Source organism: Anolis carolinensis, chromosome 1, assembly GCF_035594765.1.
Source record: "Anolis carolinensis isolate JA03-04 chromosome 1, rAnoCar3.1.pri, whole genome shotgun sequence".
NCBI lineage: Eukaryota > Metazoa > Chordata > Lepidosauria > Squamata > Dactyloidae > Anolis > Anolis carolinensis.
In genome coordinates this window covers 155,748,637-155,768,157 of record NC_085841.1, presented here as the reverse complement: position 1 = coordinate 155,768,157, position 19,521 = coordinate 155,748,637, and the positions used below count along the sequence as shown (strand labels likewise).

At 38.5% G+C, this 19,521-nt stretch overlaps 1 protein-coding gene across 3 annotated transcripts; it reads right to left on the bottom strand.

Annotated features, from left to right (window-relative positions):
• Positions 1-273: 273 nt before the first annotated feature.
• On the bottom strand, positions 274-16,410 carry LOC107983119 (cysteine-rich venom protein triflin-like). Of its 3 annotated transcripts, XM_062984467.1 has the most exons (8): positions 16,240-16,410; positions 15,293-15,354; positions 7,903-8,013; positions 7,134-7,224; positions 5,235-5,380; positions 2,860-2,954; positions 2,528-2,616; positions 274-541 (listed from the first exon to the last, which is right to left on the bottom strand). In XM_062984467.1, the coding sequence occupies exons 2-8, from the start codon at positions 15,350-15,352 to the stop codon at positions 414-416; spliced, it is 720 nt and encodes a 239-aa protein (XP_062840537.1). In that variant the 5' UTR covers positions 15,353-15,354; positions 16,240-16,410; the 3' UTR covers positions 274-413. The 3 variants fall into 3 exon arrangements, with proteins under 3 accessions (XP_062840537.1, XP_062840546.1, XP_062840532.1); XM_062984476.1 differs by lacking the exons at positions 15,293-15,354; positions 16,240-16,410 and adding an exon at positions 13,208-13,302; XM_062984462.1 differs by lacking the exons at positions 15,293-15,354; positions 16,240-16,410 and adding an exon at positions 8,724-9,195.
• Positions 16,411-19,521: the final 3,111 nt, after the last annotated feature.

Here is a 19,521-nt window from a genome sequence, read left to right as displayed (position 1 = left end):
AAATGCCAATTTAAGCCAGCCACATCTATCTATAGCACAATGTAGTTATACAAATAATTTAGAGAGCTTACGTGACAACATGTAGGACAGATGACATCTTAATTGCTATTCTGACCTGGATTTAAATTTATAGTTAAGTTGGAACTGGAGACATAAGAGAGAAACTTAGAAAGAGGTTAATTTGAATATTCAGAGATTTATCTTGAAAAGTAGCAAAAATATTTTGTAAAGCAGAAAAAATAAGGGGGAAAAGGAATTACTGGAATAAAATGATAATTTTCTATTAGTATTTGGTGTACTTTATTTTTACACTGTCAATTTCAAATGCTGAATTCTCAGGTGAAAATATTTCTTTTATTAATTCTCATTTTTCTTCTATTAGATCTAGTTATCTAAAGAAGAATCTTGTACATCTATTCTTCATCTGTAGCGCATTCACAGGAGCCTCTACATTTTTCTTTAACAAAACGCTGTGAGCACGTGAAACTCTCAATCAGTTCGTCACAGTAGTCATATGCATCAACATAAGGGCATGGGTTGTCTGAAAGGAATGAAACCAAAATGAAATTAGATGCAAAAAAGAGAGACAATTATAGTCATCAACATTTGCAATTTGGATTGTTGAAGATTTGAATATTTGTGGATTATATAAAATATATTATTTCTTTAAAAATCTCTGCATCCTCTATGGTCAACTACCTCCTGTCATGCAGGAGGGGTGTCAAACTCATTTCCTCTGAGAGTCACATCAGCCTTATGGTTGCACTCAAAGAGCATCTGTCTTCCAACTAGTTCATTTACCCTAAAGTCAAAGGTTTTGTTGCCTGCTTTCCTGGAAGATCACCATTTTGATTTTGATAGCTGCTGGTGGTGATGGATGCCTTTTGGTGTTACCCTGCCTTGACAGGGAGAGCAGAGGAGTTAAAACTTATTTTATGCTCACCTGCATGGACTAAGCTCTCACAAGAGTATATCAATAGAGAACCTAAAAGAAGCACAAACCCCCTCCACTCTTCATTACCCACCCAACTACAATTTAGGGCAGGGGTCCTCAAACTTTTTAAGCAGAGGGCCGGTTCACGGTCCTTCAGGAGGGGGGCAAACTATAGTTTGAAACAAACTTGAACCAATTCCTATGCACACTACACATATCTTATTTGTAGTGCAAAACCATGAAAGAACAATACAATAATTAAAATGAAGAAATTTTTTAACCAACATGAACCTACTAGTATTTCAATAGGAAGTGTGGGCTTGCTTTTGGCCGATGAGATGGTCAAGTTAATTAGAATTGCTGTTGTTGTGTTCCTTCAAGTCGTTTCAGACTTTCTACCTCATCAGACAGAGTGATTTTCTGGGAACTGAGACCAATGCAAGACATACACGACGTTGTGTGACATCAAGCAGAGGCCCTGCCCCCAACCAGGGTGAAAGTGTCACTAGACGCCTCCACTCCAACATGGGATGCTTCCTGTGCTGTACTGGTTCCAATGGAGCCAGCACAGGGCCTCCGCAGAAGGGTGATGCTTTCCCCATGTGATGGGGGAGGCATCACAGAAAGAAAGCTGTGCACAGGGCGACAGATTCACCCTGCTGCTCTCTCTTTCCTTGCAAAAGCCTGGCAAAGTGGGACACTTCTCCTGGGCTTTCTGATGAGGTCCTCAGCAGGGCCGTAGCCAGAAAAAATTTTTGGGAGGGGTTTTGAAAATTTCGGGGGGGGGGGGAGGTTGAACCCCTAGCACTCTCCCACCCCGCTACAAACCTGTCAATATCTGCTTGAGATAGTGCCTGGAGGGACTCTTAATGTTTTGCGTCTCATAGACTTAGCATGGGGATTTGGTTAACCAGTTAAAATTCATGAGTAAACCAGGTTTTTTTTATAACCTGAAAAATTTCGGGGGTGGGGGAGGGTTGAACCCCTAACCCCCCCCCCCCCTCACTACAGGCCTGGTCCTCAGGGTGACCCTAAGTCTAAAGTTTAGGGTTGGGCCAGGTAAATAACCTTGGAGGGCCACATTTAGCCCACGGGCCTTAGTTTGGAGACTTCTGCCCATTTGTCACCTCCTCCTTCTCAGCATTTTCTCTGTGGAGACAAGTAAGCTGGTTGCAAACAAACAAGTGAATCGCTTTTTCTTCACTCACAGCCTGTCAGACATTACCTGGTGGTGCAGAAGGTGGCACTGACCGCCTGCTCCTTTTATCCTCAACTGGCCTTCTTAACTTGATGGTCAGTTGACCTTGAAAGCAAACTCTACTTTGGATGTCAACCTCCACCACAACTGGAGAAATAGCTGGTTTCTTGACTTTTGACTGTCTTCTGCTGCTCTTTGCTGCTTAACCCGCTGCCACTGGATGTGCATAGTCAGCTCACTTGTCTTCTCCCCCCCACCCCTCCATTTTCCTCCTCCTGAAGGGAAAATGGGCTGGCTGTGGACAATTGACACTGAGCAGCTAAAGAGCAAAGCTGTTATAAGATATCCTGAGCTAGGGTGCAATGCAATAAATTAAAAAAAATGTTATCACTTACTGCAAAGATTATCCTCACAGTTCCCAGGACAGTCGCCACATGGTGGACCTGCTGCGTATGGTGTCTTCAGAAATTCCCGTACGTTTCCCCTGAAATTACAAAACAATATGATAATGTATCTTCCCAGAGTGTAACTATTAAGAAACAAATAAGATTATATAATGGATCAAGCCATCCAGATTTCTGGTGGAATGGAGCTTCATGGAAGAAATGAACATAGCAGAGGAAAGGGTGACATAGTTCTCCACAGTGATAAAATGAATTCCTATATGCTGAGAGCAATGTGAGTGAGAGTATTAAAACACAGTTGGGACAGTCAAAGCAACACTTACCCAGGACAGTAATGGCAAACATATATGAAGGTGCCGGAACCTTGGGGGCAGAAGGCAAGTGCACATCCAACCTGGTTTGAATTATGCCAAATCATCTATGAACATAAAGTGGGTGCACAGTAAATTGGGATGCATTCAAAAAGACAAAGTACACGTTTGGACATAAACTGGATAGTTCTGACTTGAACAGAAATGATAATAATATAACAAAAGAATGACAACATTTGTTAAGAAATAAGAAGCGTAGCAAAGATTTTTCTGTCACTCTGAGTACTGTTTCATATGCACGGCCTGTGTTTCTATCCAAAGCTTGAATATAAATGCAGGTAAACATGGATGCAATAGGTAGGTATGCTCAGGCATTGATTTGCTAACAAGAGGGCTAAAATCTGTGCTTGTTCAAGATCAATGTGTGTGCTGATCTCCTTCCCTGGCTAAAAGCAAAAAAGAAAAAGTCAACCTTTGGCATACGGAGGAATACACAGGAAAAGAAGTGGGTTCCTGCAGCTCCCCTCCCCCCTATCTCTCGGACAAACTGGAGCTATGTCTCATCCTGACCAATGGGAACACAACCTTGCAGATGCTGTTCCTGAAGAGGGAAATGGGAAGATAATCTATCTCATCACACAGAGGAAAATTAGCACACTACCAGGACGCTTCCTCCTGAGAGCCCACCAGACGCCATCACAGGATGTAAGGCAACTTCAGGCTGGCTCCATGGAGGAAGCATCCTGGCAGCATGCTAGGAGGCTTCCCATGTTCCGTAGAGAACAATGGGGGAAGCCAGACAGCAACGCTTCCATCCGTGGAATAAGGTAAAGTGTTCAATGGGCCATGTGGGTTAACGGTTTCCCCCCTGCTGCCCCATGGATTTTCCACGCTGCATGGCGAATCCCCCCGCTGCCTCTCATCAATGCAGTGAGGTCCAATGTCGCTTTCCCACCAGGAAAAGACAGAGAGAAATGCACAGAAAATGGATATGCCTGCAGCTCCTCCCTATCTCTTGTACAGTGTTCTCTCACTGTACAAGAAAAACTGGAACCATGGAGCTACTGCACTAGTCTTTTAGAGAGGAGATTGATGAGGACTGAGAGCACATCTACACTGACACTGTAATGCAGCTTGGAATCAGTTTCACTGTGCGGCTGAATAGATTGCCTTGCCTGGAATCAGTTTGAGACCAGGACAGTGATGATTACATTGAACGTGGAACATGGCCTCAAACTGCTGTCCAGCCCCCCCCCCCCCATTCCCTGCAGAGATGCACATAAGCACACTGGAAGCATAAAGATTTTTTAAAAAGGGAATATGACAGTTATGAATAGAAATAATGAATTCCCCCTCCCAGGTGTTCAAGTGGCCCCTTGCTCTCTCACCATGTACTCATTTTGCAGAGCCAAATTTATCCTGGATCTGAGATATACTTGGATCTCCTACAGCATGTTTTATGACTTAACTTGGACTTTCCTATGATTTTTAAAATGTGCTGTATCTCTTGTAATGGATGCTGCAGCACGCATTAGCAGTGTGCATTTTGTAGTCACCATGGCTTCATGTTGTCTTGAAGCTACATTATACTGTCATTGTAGATGGATCTAAGAGTATCTGAAATCTCTGGTGCCTTCCTTTTCAACTCCCTAAAGGTAGTAAAGGTAAAGGTTTACCCCTGACATTAAGTCTAGTTGTGTCTGACTCTGGGGGTTGGTGCTCATCTCCATTTCTAAGCTGAAAAGCCGTTGTCCGTAGACACCTCCAAGGTCATGTGGCCAGCATGACTGAATGGAGTGCCGTTACCCTCCCACTGGAGTGGTACCTATTGATCTACTCACATTTGCATGTTTTTGAAGTGCTAGGCTGGCAGAAGCTGAGGCTAACAGCAGGAGCTCACCCCACTCCCCAGATTCAAACCGCCAACCTTTTGATCAGCAAGTTCAGCAGCTCAGCGGTTTAATCTGCTGCATCACTGAGGGCTCCATAAAGGTAGATTTACATTTTGTTTTCTACAGAGAAAAATGAAGGTAGTACCAGTTCACAATAGAGCAGGGACCTGCAACCTTGTTGCAGTAGACATTAGAGGATGTCAGTAAGTATGATAATTGAGAAGCCATTAATTAGTTCTGGGGTTTGATCACAATTTTTGAAGTGCATCCAATACAGTAGCATACAAGTCTCCAACGTGTTTCAAACTTTCAACTTAATCTTGCTCTCAAAGTGAAGCCATGAGTGTAGCATTGATCTAATCACATCTTGATATAATTTCAAGCAAGCATCCCTTTGAGGCCTTACTTATATGTCAATCAGAAGGGCGAGTATATTGAAGATTATTTTAATAATGTAGGCACCTTACCACACATTCATGGTGCTTCTCTTCCTACCTGAGTATAACTGTCAACATTTTTTGTCAGGTCAGTTGTTCCAACGCCATACTGGAAGTAAGTCCGTTCACTTGATAAAGATTCAATTGCATCAGACCACAACATGGCATAATTCGTTTGTAGTACTATCTCACCACATATGATTTCTGCAACAGAGGTGATATTTTATTATCACCTAACAAATTTAGAGTAAGGTTGTCATCTACTAAGACACCTACATCTTTTTTATATATACTGCTTTCAAGTAAGGTATCACCCACCCTATATTTGCACATTTTAATTTTTGCACTTACATTTTGTACCTTACATTTATCCCTGTTGAAATACATTTTGCTAGTTTTGGCCTAGCTCTCTGATCTGTCATGGTCATTATGAATTCCTATCTGGCATCTGGGCTATCTATGAACCCCTCCCGCATTTGGTGTCATCTGCAATTTGATAATCATGCCCTGTAGTTCCTTATCTAAGACATTCATAAAAATGTTAAATACTACTATGCCTAGGATAGAATCCTGAGGCACAATACTAGTCACTTCTATCTAAGATGAAGAGCATCCCATTTGTAAAAAACCTGCTGTCAATGATTTATAAATCCACTATCTAGACCTAAATATCATAATAATCCAAGTAAAAGCCTTAATGAAATCATAGAATCATAGAGTTGGCAGAGAACATAAGGGTCATTCAATCTTTGTTTAATGGCCATATGTTAGAAATGCTTTGATAAATCAAGATGTACTATATCAAGCTTGTAATTACACAGACACACACACACACACACACACACACAGATGAACAATTTGGCATGACTTGCTTCTGAGATTCATTTTTCCATATAACAAATCTAAAAATGGGCTGCATTTTAGATTCACAATGCATCTTAGTGCGCAGTGAATCCACACTTTGTAGATGACATCACATGTTTTCTTTTTATGTGGAAACCCTCATCCAAATTGGACTGTTACCATTCCATCCCTCTTTCGCTAGTCCATTGTTGAATAAAGCGGCATACTTTGCAAGTGTTGAACCACTGTTATTTTATTATAGTGCAGCTCACTCAGCAATAACTAACAGTGAGAAGTTTTAGTTGTATCTTTGAAAGGCTGAGTTAATGCATTTTAATTGTTTTGATACCTCATTGTGAATTGCAATGTCAAAAATATTGCACTACGAAGCTACAATGAAATGAAAAGTTATTGTCTATGTAGAAGAACATGGAAATAGAGCTGTGACTAACATTTTGAAATTATTAAGGTACGTAAATGTTCATCATTGGAGAAATTATGCATTTTTTCAGTTGTTCCTGTTTTTCCCTATTTCCCTATTGTTGTTGAAATTCTAAAAAATATTCTATTTTTTTCTTAAAATCAAAGCTTATTTTGTTGGTGGTATTGAAATTAGAATCAAGGAAATTATCTCCCTTTTTTCTTAAATGGGACTCAAAGCAGCGGGCGTCATTAATTACCATTTGTCATATTAACACATAAACACTTTAACATAAAATCATTTAAAACATAATACGAGCAATAAAAATGCAGCATAGACATGTCATTTAAAGTGTTTCTGTATAGCAACCAAATGTTTGTACAAATGAGAAAGTCTTTTGTACAACTTTTTTTGCTTTGTGTGCCAGAACACACAAAGCAAGGAAGGAATCAGACTGATTTCTCCTATGTTTTCATCTGTGGTGATGGTGGTACTGAGAGGAAGTCTTTTTTCAACAATTTTAAAATTCATGTAAGGAGATATACAGGCAATCCTCAAGTTACAAACAAGATAGGTTCTACAGGTCTGTTCTTAAGTTGCATTTGTATATAAGTTGGAACAGGTACATTTTGAAGTGTAACTCTAGCAATATCTATCTATCTCTATAGAATCCAGGCTATAGCCTTTACTTACCATCCACCTTTCGATCTTCTTTAGAACTAGATTTGGGTTGGCATTTACTGGCCCACCTTCTAGCAGTCCTTTCCGCCTTCTCATTCCACACCTTGGCAAAGCAAACAAAGGAATAATTACATTTTTGTAAATCAAGACAGTGGTACTAACACTAGTTAGCAGATGGATGGGATGGAGTGCACATAGATTAAGGGCCCTTCCACACAGCTATATAACCCAGAATATCAAGGCAGATAATCTACAATATCTGCTTTGAATTGGGTTATCTTAGTCCACACTGCCATATAATCCAGTTAATCCAGTTCAATGTGGATTTTATACAGCTGTGTAGAAGGGGTCAAAGAGAATGAATTCAGAGTCTGTTCAATGTATGATAAAAAGTTGGGTGTGTTTTCTAGGTGCCGGAAAAGAGAAGCAAACAGCAACTGCTGTGCCTGTTTGAGGTTCCTTACCCAGGAAACACATCTGCAAAACTTGCCCTAAACAGAGTTGGAGATGGTCAAACTACCGTTGTCCTCAATTTAAATGAACATTCTTGTTTGGGGATAATGAGATTCTTGTGTTCGTAAATGTAGACCTAAGTTCAATTTGCGGGAAGATGTTTGCATAGATAAAAAAGAGCAAATGTATTCTCATAAAATGATTTGAAACTCATTTCAGTAAAAAAAGGATAATTAATAATAATATTCCAGGAGGTTTTGGGAAGAACTTTGTTATAGCAATGTCTTACAATGATGTCAAGGAAGAACATCATTGAATTGCATCTTACCATTTTCATCATATTGCTAGCAGTTGGTTTCACCTCTCTCCTGATTTCATTGTGTTTGTCAACAATGGCATTCTTCTGGACTTCAGAGATTTCACTTAGCATTTGGTCTATCTAAGGACAAAAGAAGGTGAATTCTTATTTAGGCTCTTTTCATCAGTCATGAGTAGTAAAGTAAATACTATTCATGTTCGGCTTCCGGTGTGGAGAAATGGCGATGGGCAGGATCCTCTGAAGCTCTGCCAGAGGATCTACCTTCCCGAGTGGCTGGGTAGAGCATAAGCTCCCTTTTTCTTGGTGGACCGAAGCGGGGAGACAGCACAACCCACGGGGAATCCAATGGCCTATAGAGGAGCCCCTCCATCAAGCAGGGTACGGCGAGCCGCAGGAAGCGAACTGAGCACCGGATAGGCGAGCGGAAGTTCCACCGCCACCACATCCCTACATGACAAAACTAGGGAAAGTGAATAGAAACGGAACGAAAGGAAGTCTCTTCGACGAGGGTAAGAGAAAATTATCATTAATTTTTTAAAAGAAAAAGATAAGTAAATTAAGGGATGATTCCTAAATATTCCTACAGACTTTGAAAGGGACACTCAAATGAAGGAGTTAAGATTGGGAAAAGCAAATTAAACGAATAAATTAAAAGCCATGAAGAGTCCGTTTGGCTCTAACTGAAAAAAAAAAGAACATTTCCTCAAAGGGAGGCCCGGTCAAATTGAGGGAGAACAGATTAAATTTAAATTATTTAACTATTCAACTATTCCCACAATTAGACAAGTTAACCCGCGGAAGCAAGAACATGGCGACCGCAATATACCAACCTTGAATACGCCAACAGGCATTGGCACTGGTAAGAAGATAACATTGTTCTCGGCTACCACGTGGTGAAAGGGAGTTGTGGGGAGGAATACACCGGAAGGAACAGACTGGAGATAAGGGGAAAAGCCTCCCATAAGACCTCCCGCTAGATCCACCTCTATCTCTTACGAGAAGAAGAGAAGAGAAGGGAGAGAGAAGTGTGGGCGAAAAGTGAAAGCAATCAGGAAAGACGGGAGAAAGAGGGCTATCTCGCAAGAAGGAGAAGGAGAAGGAAGTAATCTGAAATATATAGCGGTTAGTCTGAATATCCCGAAAGGACTGCAAGAAAGGTAAAACCAATAAATATTATCAATAATAAACGAATAAGAAACGTATAAAAAACCATAAGACTTCAAAATTTTGAGAGGGCCCTCAAGATACGGCAGAACAGGCCATGCCTCCTTCTCCCTCAGACGTGTGGGGTTTTTTTCTTTTGTTTTCCTTTGGATTCTACGACCACTTGTGAGAAGTAAAAAAAATTGATCATCGTCAGCAGCAACATAGCTGCAATATTCTAAAAAGTGGGGCAAACAATAACAGTTAAAGATTTGAAGACAACATAAAGATATTTTGATATAGGAGAAAATAACAACAACAACAATAATAACAACTCAAAGGAATAAACTGAGTAGACTACAAGAAAGATGACTTATAGATTGAGAAGCGAAAAAGAAGGAAAAGACATGAGATTCATGCAGAAAAGAGCATCATTTTCAGAGGAGTCTCAGGTGAAAGAGATGACAGAGATGATCCTGAAAGAGCTTCATAGAATGCAGGAGAAGCAAGATGCTTATCAAAAATTAGCCCAGGAACAAATGCTGGACTTTAAGAAAGAGATTAAAAGTGAACTGAAAGGAATGAAACAAGAAATAGGAAGTATAAGTCAGGAGATAAAGTAATTAAAAAATGAAAAAGCAGAACTTATAAAATCTCATGAAAAACTACAGAAAGAAGTACAAGCATTAGAATTAAAAGCCAATAAAATGGAAGCAAAGCAAGAATTGATGGAAGCAAAAGATCTGGAATACTAACTGAGAATACGAAACATCTGGGAAGAATCAAGAGAAAACATAAGAAAAGTGGTGATATAAATTTTATCCAATCTTCTTCAATGCCCAACAGAAATTACAGAAGATAGAGTGGATAGGGTTTATAGAATTAATACAAACTACGCAAAAAGGAACAAAACACCAAGGGATGTAATAGTGAACTTCACAAAGAAAATCTATAGAGACGAGATACTGAAACTGAATAATGAGAACTCCATTTCGTATAAAGAGAAAAAGGTGATAATACTAAAAGAATTTCCCACAGGTACAATACAGAAAAGAAGAAAATACCTATTCTTAGTAGATGAACTGAAAAAATACAATATAAGATTTCGCTGGGAGAAAACAGAGGGCTTGATGACTACATACCGGGGAGAAAAATATTGGATCACATCAGAGGGGAAAGCACAAAATTTTTATAAAATAATTAAGAAGGAAATGGAGGAGGAAGAAGAGACAGATCATGAAGACAGAATGACTAGAAGGAAACCCAGAAGGAAGATGCACAACAAATACCAACAAGAAATAAAAACAGCAGTTGGAAGAAAACAGCCAAGAGAGGAACAACTAACAGCAGAAGATAGAACAGAGGAAGAGGGAGAGGATGATAATGAGGAGAGTTTGATAAATCCCTCAGAAGATGATGGAAAACGATTAAATGACAAAGAAGAAGAACAAGCATGAATAGAACATTAAAAATATACAGTAACAATGTAAATGGACTGAACACACCCCAGAAACGGAATAAAATATTTGATCGACTCAAAAGATTGGATCATGACATAATCTCTTTACAAGAAATCCATATAAAACAAGTCCAGGCCAAGTTCCTTAACCAACAGAAATTAGGTCAAGAATTCCATTAATTAGACACACATAAAAAAAGAGGAGTAGTCACATACATTAACTCTAAAAACCCGGCCGAATTTAGCTTTAAAGACAATGAAGGGAGAATCCTGGGGATTAAAATAATAATAGAAGATTTAAAATTACTACTGTGTAACATATATGTGCCAAATGAAATAAACTCAAAATTCGCAAAAAAAAACTTAAAGAACTTATGGCTGATAAAGAATTTGATGGACTTATCTTAATGGGAGATTTCAATGGTGTATTAAATAAGGAGATAGATAAAAATCCAGGAAAAGGCAAAACAAACAGGAAAAATAAAGGTACACTTTCCAATCAGTTGAAAAAGCTAAAAGAGGAATACAATTTAATTGATATATGGAGGTTACAACATGAAAAAGAGAGGGATTATACTTTTTTTTCAGCAAGGCACAAAAGTTGGTCCCGAATTGATATGTTTTGGATCTCTAAGTCACTAGCAGCGAAAACAACAAAAACAAAAATACAACCTATGATTGATTCAGATCACAGCCCAATAGAATTAACATTAAATCAAAAAAGGGGAAAATGGAAATGGCGATTAGATGGAAATCTCTTAAAAAAGAAAGAGGATATAGAGAAAAATACAAAATTAATCGAGGAATATTTTATAATCAACAATAATCAGGAAACCTCCCCAATAATGGTATGGGAGGTGAGTAAGGCAACCATGAGGGGCTATTTCATACAACAAAGTATTCAAAGTAAGAGGAAAAAACAGGAACAACTAAAACAAGCTACGGAAAAGATTATTGAAACAGAGAACAAACTAAAAAAGAACCCTAAAAACAATAAAGTCCTTCAAGAATTAGCAATAAGACAAAAAGATAGAGAATATCTGGAACTGGAGCAAAGAGCGAAACATTTAAAATATATAAGACAGAACCACTTTGAAAACACTAATAAACCGGGATGATGGCTTTCAAGGAAATTGAGAGGAAAAAAAGAATCTACTTACATAAATAGGATAAAAATAGGAAAGAAATATTACTTTACAGAAAGGTATATAATTAATCAGTTTACCAAATTTTATAGCAAACTATATGAGAAAGATACAATCCTAGAAGAAAGTATTACAAATTACTTGGGGAAATTAAAATTAAAAAGACTAACAACAGAAGAAAGAGATCTTCTAAATAAAGAAATTTCAAAAAAAGAAATAAAAGAGGCGATTAAAAAATTAAATCTATCCAAAGTCCCAGGGCCCGACGGATTGACGGCAATATATTATAAGACATTTGAAGAAGAACTTACCCCGCATCTTCAAAATATAATGAATATAATAAGGAACAAAAAAGAAATGCCAGAGTCCTGGAGGGAAGCTGCTATTACTGTAATCCATAATGAAAACACTGACCCAGAGGAAATTAAAAACTATAGACCTATTTCTCTATTAAATATTGATTATAACATTTTTTCAAATATTTTAGCCGAAAGATTAAAAAAATTCCTAAAAAATTGGATAAAAGAAGACCAGGTGGGATTTCTCCCTAACAGGTATATTAAGGATAACGTCCGCATAGTCCTAGATTTAATAGAATACTATGAAGTAAACATCCAGAAGGAAATTTTATTCTTAGCAATAGATGCCGAAAAGGCTTTTGATAGGGTTAATTGGAACTTCTTTAAATTCTTAGCTAAAGAATTGGATATGGGAGTCTATTTTCAAAATTCACTAGAAGCTATATACCAAAACCAGACAGCAAAAAAAAAAATGGTCTAGAAACAGAGTCAATTGAAATTCAAAAAGAAACAATACAGGGATACCCACTATCACCACTGATATTTCTAATGACATTAGAAATACTACTTAACAAAATCAGGGAAAACAAAGAACTTCAGGGGGCCGAGATTCAGGGGATAAAATATAAAGTAAGGACTTATGCGGACAACTTGATTTGTTTTATTGAAGACCCGATAAATAAAGGAGAAAAATGGATAGAGACGATCAATGAATATGGCGACCTGGCAGGTTTCAAATTAAACATAAAAAAAACTAAAGCTCTAGCTAAAAATATCCAAAAGAAGAAACAGGACATTATTACAGAAAAATTACATATCCAGATAACATTGAAAATAAAATACCTAGGAATAAACTTAACAACAAAAAACATTCAACTGCTGAGAAATAATTATGAGAAAACATGGGACGAAATAAAAAAAGAATTAGATGTAGAGAAATTTGAAAATTTCACTATGGGGTCGAATTTCAACAATTAAAATGAATGGCATCCCAAAAATGTTATTTTTTTCCAGTGCCTTCCGATCTTAAGAAATCAGAAAAAAACTATTGATTGGAATAAAAATATAAGCAAGTTCATAATGGTAAAAAATCCTGTATAAAATTAAAAACCTTAACAGACAAGAGAAGGGGAGGCTTTGCATTACCCAATTTGAAATTGTATTATGAAGCATGCAACTTTATTTGGATCAAGGATTGTATAAAATTTAAAAACAAAGTAATATTAAATATAGAAGGATTCGATCTATGGGTTGGGTGGCATTCATACCTCTGGTATGACAAAATTAAAGTGGAAAAAAACTTTAGTAATCATATGATAAGATCGGCTTGAATAAAAACATGGTATAAATACAAAAACAGAATATATAATAAAACACCAAGGTGGTTGTCACCCCTAGAAGCGACGCAAAGAAAGCTATTGGGATGGTCTAAATGGCCCAAATACGAAGAACTAATTAAGAAACAGAGATCGGATTATATATTAAAGACACAAGAGGAATTAAAGATAGAACACCCACATATATCATGGTTACAATTGGGCCACCTAAAGGAATCCTTTAAGAAAGATAAAATCTTGGGGTTTATGGAAAAAAATAATAGATGGGATAGAATCTTTGATATAGAAAGAAAAGCAATATCGAAAATATATAAAGTATTGCTAGAATGGGATATGGAGACAGAGGTAATTAAGGATTGTATGAATAAATGGGCTAAAAATATAGGGAGAACGATGCAATTAGAGGAATGGGAGGCATGTTGGAACAGAAAATTAAATTTTACATACTCATATGACTTAAAGGAGAACTGGATGAAGATGCTACATAGATGGCACATAACACCAAAGAAATTAGGCTTAATAAATAAAAGCATGAACACAAAATGTTGGAAATGTGGAACAGAGGAAGGAACTTTTTTTCCATATCTGGTGGCAATGCAGAAAAGCAAAGGAATTCTGGTCAATAATTCACGAAAGTACCCAAAAGATCTTAGATAAAAGATTTAGCAAATTACCCGAGACATATCTATTAGGGATCTCAGACTTTCCACCAGGCTCAAATGAGGAAAAAAATCATAACATACTTAACGACAGCAGCAAGAATTATATTTGGGAGATGCTGGAGACAAAAGGAAATACCCAATAAGGCAGACTGGCTAATAAAAATCTCAGATATAAAAAACATGGATAGATTAACTTTTCTAATGGCCTCCCAACAGGGAAAACCAAGAAAAGAAACAAATTGGAAACAAGTAGAGGATTACATAAATAGAAAGGAGAAAAATTAAGTATAAACGGGAGAAAGGATAACTTACCAATTAGAATAATATTCAATTTTTCTCAATAGATAGAAAGGTTGAGACGTTTAGTCAAAAATATATATACTCTCAAAAGTAAAAAGAATCGAAGACTATGGAAGAAGAAAAAAACTGATGGAATCGTATCTCGTCGGGAGAGACTGGGAAGACCTACCTCCTTTTTTCTTTTTCTTTATTTTTCTTTTTAAATTTTTCTTTTTAACCCCTCTACCCTTTCATCCCCAACCCTCCTTACCCAATAAGGCTATCCTCCCCCCATTCCCTAAACTCATCTACACAACCCTACCCCCCTATCCTATCCCCACCCAAAATTCCCTTCCCTTCAACCCCGTGTTTTTAGTGAAATGTACGGAAAATTCCTAATAAAGAATATTTTTAAAAATAAATAAATACTATTCATGTTTACGCATTATTCCATTACATTTCCAAAGGTTGCTAAAATCTTTGTCTTTAATATTGCCTAGAGTTATTAACATTTACTCCAACATGCACTTCAGAAGTTAGAGACTGTTTTTTCATACAAGATATTGGTGATGGAGTAGGAATTGAGCCCTCCACTGTCTTCCTGGATGTCGATACTTTTCTTTTTCCATTTACATATTAAATTGCTCACTTATTTTCATCTCAGCTATATTTCCTAACAACTAAAGAAATAAGTTCACTTTTTTTAAAGGAAAGAAATGGAACTAAAATGGAGTCAATGAAAGATCAGTTTAATCTCTATGCAAGCCATTGAATGGCATGAAAGCTGAGAACTGGATCTCCTGCTTGACTATCTTTGCAGAATCACCTAGATATGAAGCAACTGGATATGGCTTCTGGAAGAGAGAGAACTCTGCAGGATTCACCCATTTTAATAACTATTCTATCAAAGAAGAAGAGCCAAGTGCTTATGCTAAAGGAAAGCAACAGCATATAGTCTGACTGCACACATTTCCTCTCTGTAGATTAATTACGTCTCAGAGAGACCATTAGGAATGGTGGTTTTCTGACCAGACCATGCCTGGAAGGTGTTCTTGACGTATTCTGGTGCTCATACCTGTCCTGAGGATTGCTGGAGCATTAAAGCCATCAGTAGGAACACGTTCTGAAGAAGCATTTCTGAATAAAAAAGAGAAACTGTAATTACAATCCCCCCTTTTAAGAAAAAAGTCAACAAAATCTTGCTCGGTTGATTCAGACTTCTTCATACTGTAGACAGAAGCAAAGATATGAGTGAGAATGCTGGTCTGGAAAGTGTTGGACATTCATTAATCACCTTTAAAAAAGTGATTGAATGCTTAACTTGGGGGACTTTCCATTTCTATGTCTGTAACCTTTACTTCTGAGGTTTTCATTTAATCTAAATCATATGTGAAGACTGTTTAGAATTTTTTCCTTTGTGGTTAATAATGACACAATATAAGACTACAGCAGTACAGGAAAGTACTTCAGGCCTGTTGAGGTGTTCTCCATGCAAGGGAGGCTAAAGTTAGGAACAATTAATGTTTCAGTCCTACCTTAAACAATTCAGTTAGTATATAGACTAGGGTTTCTTCTCACACGCACTTAAATTTTTTAAATAGATACAATGCTGGTAAATCAATGTAATAAAAATAGATATTTAATAGTAATATTGGAAGATGTTTGCAGGTGCCAGAAAATTTTCTAATGCCATTATAAGCTCAAGAAATGACATATTTATCTAGCCTTGAACAGTCAGTACAGGATCTGGTTGAATATACAGAAGGACAGTTTATCTCCAATAACCACCCTTCTGACTTGAAATCTAGTATTTATTTGTTTATTTCAAATGCCATTGGCGCCAGACAGTAAACTTTCCCTTTTGATAGTTAATTCAAAGACAGCTTCCTATATGAAAAATAGTTATATTATTTAGGGCCCATAAATTAATGTAGATGTTGTTAGTAGTCATCTGTTTTAATGTCTTCCCATTGCCCTTTGGAGCTTCAGTTTGGCCCCAGCAATGTTGCCTTTTCCCATTACCTCTTTCAGTATCTTCTTTTCTGTATCTTTTGAAGACCTGTAGGCATTGCACAGAAGCTGCACTGAGGAGGTGTTTATATTCAGGAACACTTCCTGCTTTATAAATAAATAAATTTAAATCAGCACAAAGCTGGTTTTTGTTAAAATAACTAGGAGTCTCACAGGAAATATATCTGGAAAGCTACTTGTTTATCTGTGATTTGCAGATCCAGAGATGAATGACAAGCTTATCAGGAATTACACAAAACACATTATAAGCTACTAGCTGTGCCCGGCCACGCGTTGCTGTGGCGTTGTCTGGTGGTGTTGGTGAGAAATTTGAGTTAGTGGTGGTATTGAATGTCTGTTGTATGGTTGTCTTTATGTTTAGTATGTACAGTAGAGTCAGGCCTCTCTGAGTATACAGCTATCTTCTTTCTATGTGAAAAAGATAAGCAAATACTCTAAAGGTTCCAAACATAAAAAGAGATGTGAAATGTAAGGGCCACAGAAATAGTCAGGCCTCTCTTAGTATACAGCCATCTTCTTTCTATGTGAAAAAGATAAACAAACACTCTAAAGGTTCCAAACATAAAAAGAGATGTGACATGTAAAGGCCACAGAAATAGTCAGGCCTCTCTTAGTATACAGCCATCTTCTTTCTATGTGAAAAAGATAAGCAAACACTCTAAAGCAGGGGTCCCCAAACTAAGGCCCGGGGGCCGGGTGCGGCCCTCCAAGGTCATTTACCTGGCCCCCGCCCTCAGTTTTATAATATAATATTTTATATAATTTTAATAATATAATATATTGTATGTACATACAGCTGCTCTGAGTCCCCTTCAGGGTGAGAAGGGCGGGATATAAATGTAATAAATAAATGTAGTAAATGAAAAAATAAATAATTAGACTTATGCTCGCCCAAAGTCTGAAATGACTTGAAGGCACACAACAACAACAATCCTAATTAACTTGACTATCTCATTGGCCAGAAGCAGGCCCACACTTCCCATTGAAATCCTGATAGGTTTATGCTGGTTACAATTGTTTTCATTTTTAAATATTGTATTGTTCTTTCATTGTTGTTGTTGTTGTTTTGCACTACAAATAAGACATGTGCAGTGTGCATAGGAATTTGTTCGTTTTTTTTACAAATGATAATTCGGCCCCTCCGCAGTCTGAAGGATTGTGGATCGGCCCTCTGCTTTAAAAGTTTGAGGACCCCTGCTGTAAAGGTTCCAAACATAAAAAGAGATGTGACATGTCAGGGCCACAGAAATAGTCAGGCCTCTCTGAGTATAGAGCTATCTTCTTTCTATGTGAAAAAGATAAGGAAACACTCTAAAGGTTCCAAACATAAAAAGAGATGTGACATGTCAAAGACAGAACGCCACAAGATAAAAGATAACAAAGTTTATTGGAGTTACAGAACCAAAAATGCCCGTAAAAGACAAGGGCTAGGCAAACACTGACCTTAAAAGTAAAAAGAGACAAGAAAAACGTTCAAAAGATAAACCGGATTAAACCGGAGTTTAATCCGAGTTAAATCAAAACAGCTTGCTTCAGCCTGGGAATAAACAAACAGAAGCTGGTGAACAAAAAGTTCAAAGGAATGCAACTAATTGGCAGCAGATGCTTCTCTGCTGCCAAGAGCTATGTTTGAGTAACTTAGAGATTACTCCTCCACACAGCAGGCAATTTCCCAATACAAACACAGCAGACGAGGGCAGAAGCAGTCAGCGAAGTCCCAATCCGTTCCGAAGGTCGTAAGGCAGATGCAGACGTTTGTAGTTCACCAGTTCCAACGATAGACACAGGTAGGAGAATCCGAGGCCGTAGTCAGTCAGTCCGTAAGTCCAGAGTAAGCAGATGGCGTCCGTCAAGAAGACGACGGAAGGTCAAAGCTATTAAGATTAAGCAGAGGTTGCACAACAAAACCCCACACAATTCCTCCCGCCGTCTGAGCCCAATGTCCAGGATAACTTACGTAGTCAGCAAACGAAACACACCCGTCTTCAGGAAAACTTCCCACACAGATCCCAAGCGTTCGTCCAGATTACCTTGCGCAGCGCAATTTGCTATTGCTCCCAAACCCCATTTTATGCCAGTTACAAGTCCTCATCGCTATCAGCTGTTCTCCTTAGCCCGGGCGTTTCCTCATCACTTTCCTCATCAGAACTGGAACACCTTTGACTACGCCCCACAGCATCCCCAGCTGTGGATCCCGTCCCATCCCTCCAGCTTGTCCACGGGTCTAATCCTGAAGGTCCCCAATCGCCTTCCATACTATCATTGCCAGTGGCACCCAAATCCTCCCTTACACGAGTCCATTCCATGTCATCCTCTTCCGAGCTAACCATCTCTTCCTCCATTCTCTCAGTAAACCCCTCAAAAGAATCCTCGTCAGATGGTTCTGCAAAGATATCTCGCAGCCGCTTCCTTTCTCGCTCCTCGAGAGTATCTGACTCTCGAGGAGTCTTACGCCCACGTCTCCCAGTAGTAGAGCCATGAGGCTCAACCATAACACTATCCCCTCTCACAAAGGCCTCCTCCTCCGAAGGCGGAGAGACGGCAGTGATGTCCTCAGCTACAGCACCACGACGACTGGAGGTATCTAACTTTAACGGAAGAAATCTTTTTAACAATAGGAAAGGGTCCCAAATACCGTGGCGCAAACTTTCCCCCAGCCTGTTTAATGTACTTAGAAGATAACCACACTAAATCCCCTTCTTCCAATTCTTCCCCTGCCTGCCTATGACGGTCGGCCTGAGTCTTTTGCGTTGCCTTGGCTTCCAATAGTAAACGACGGGCAACATCATGCAACGCAGCCATTTCAGAGGAACGGTACACCGGGTCAGAGGAAACCACATTGGTTGACGGCGCCACACCTCCCCGTGGGTGAAAACCATAAGTCAGTTCAAATGGAGTATGCTGACTAGACGTGTGCACAGCGTTGTTGTAGGCGAACTCAGCCACCGGTAGCCATTTTACCCAAGCAGTGGGTTGATCTAAACAAAAACAACGTAAATATTGCTCCAACAACCCATTAACCCTTTCCGATTGACCATCCGTTTGTGGATGAAACGCTGAGGAGACGTTCAATTTAGTACCTAAACACTCATGGAAGTGTCTCCAAAAGCGTGACACAAATTGTGGAGCCCTATCAGAAATAATCACCTCAGGAGCTCCGTGCAAACGATAAATGTGTTTGGTAAACAATAAAGCCAATGTAGGGGCCGCCGGAATGGTCGAACAAGGAATAAAATGAGCCAGTTTAGAAAATAAATCCACCACCACCCAAAT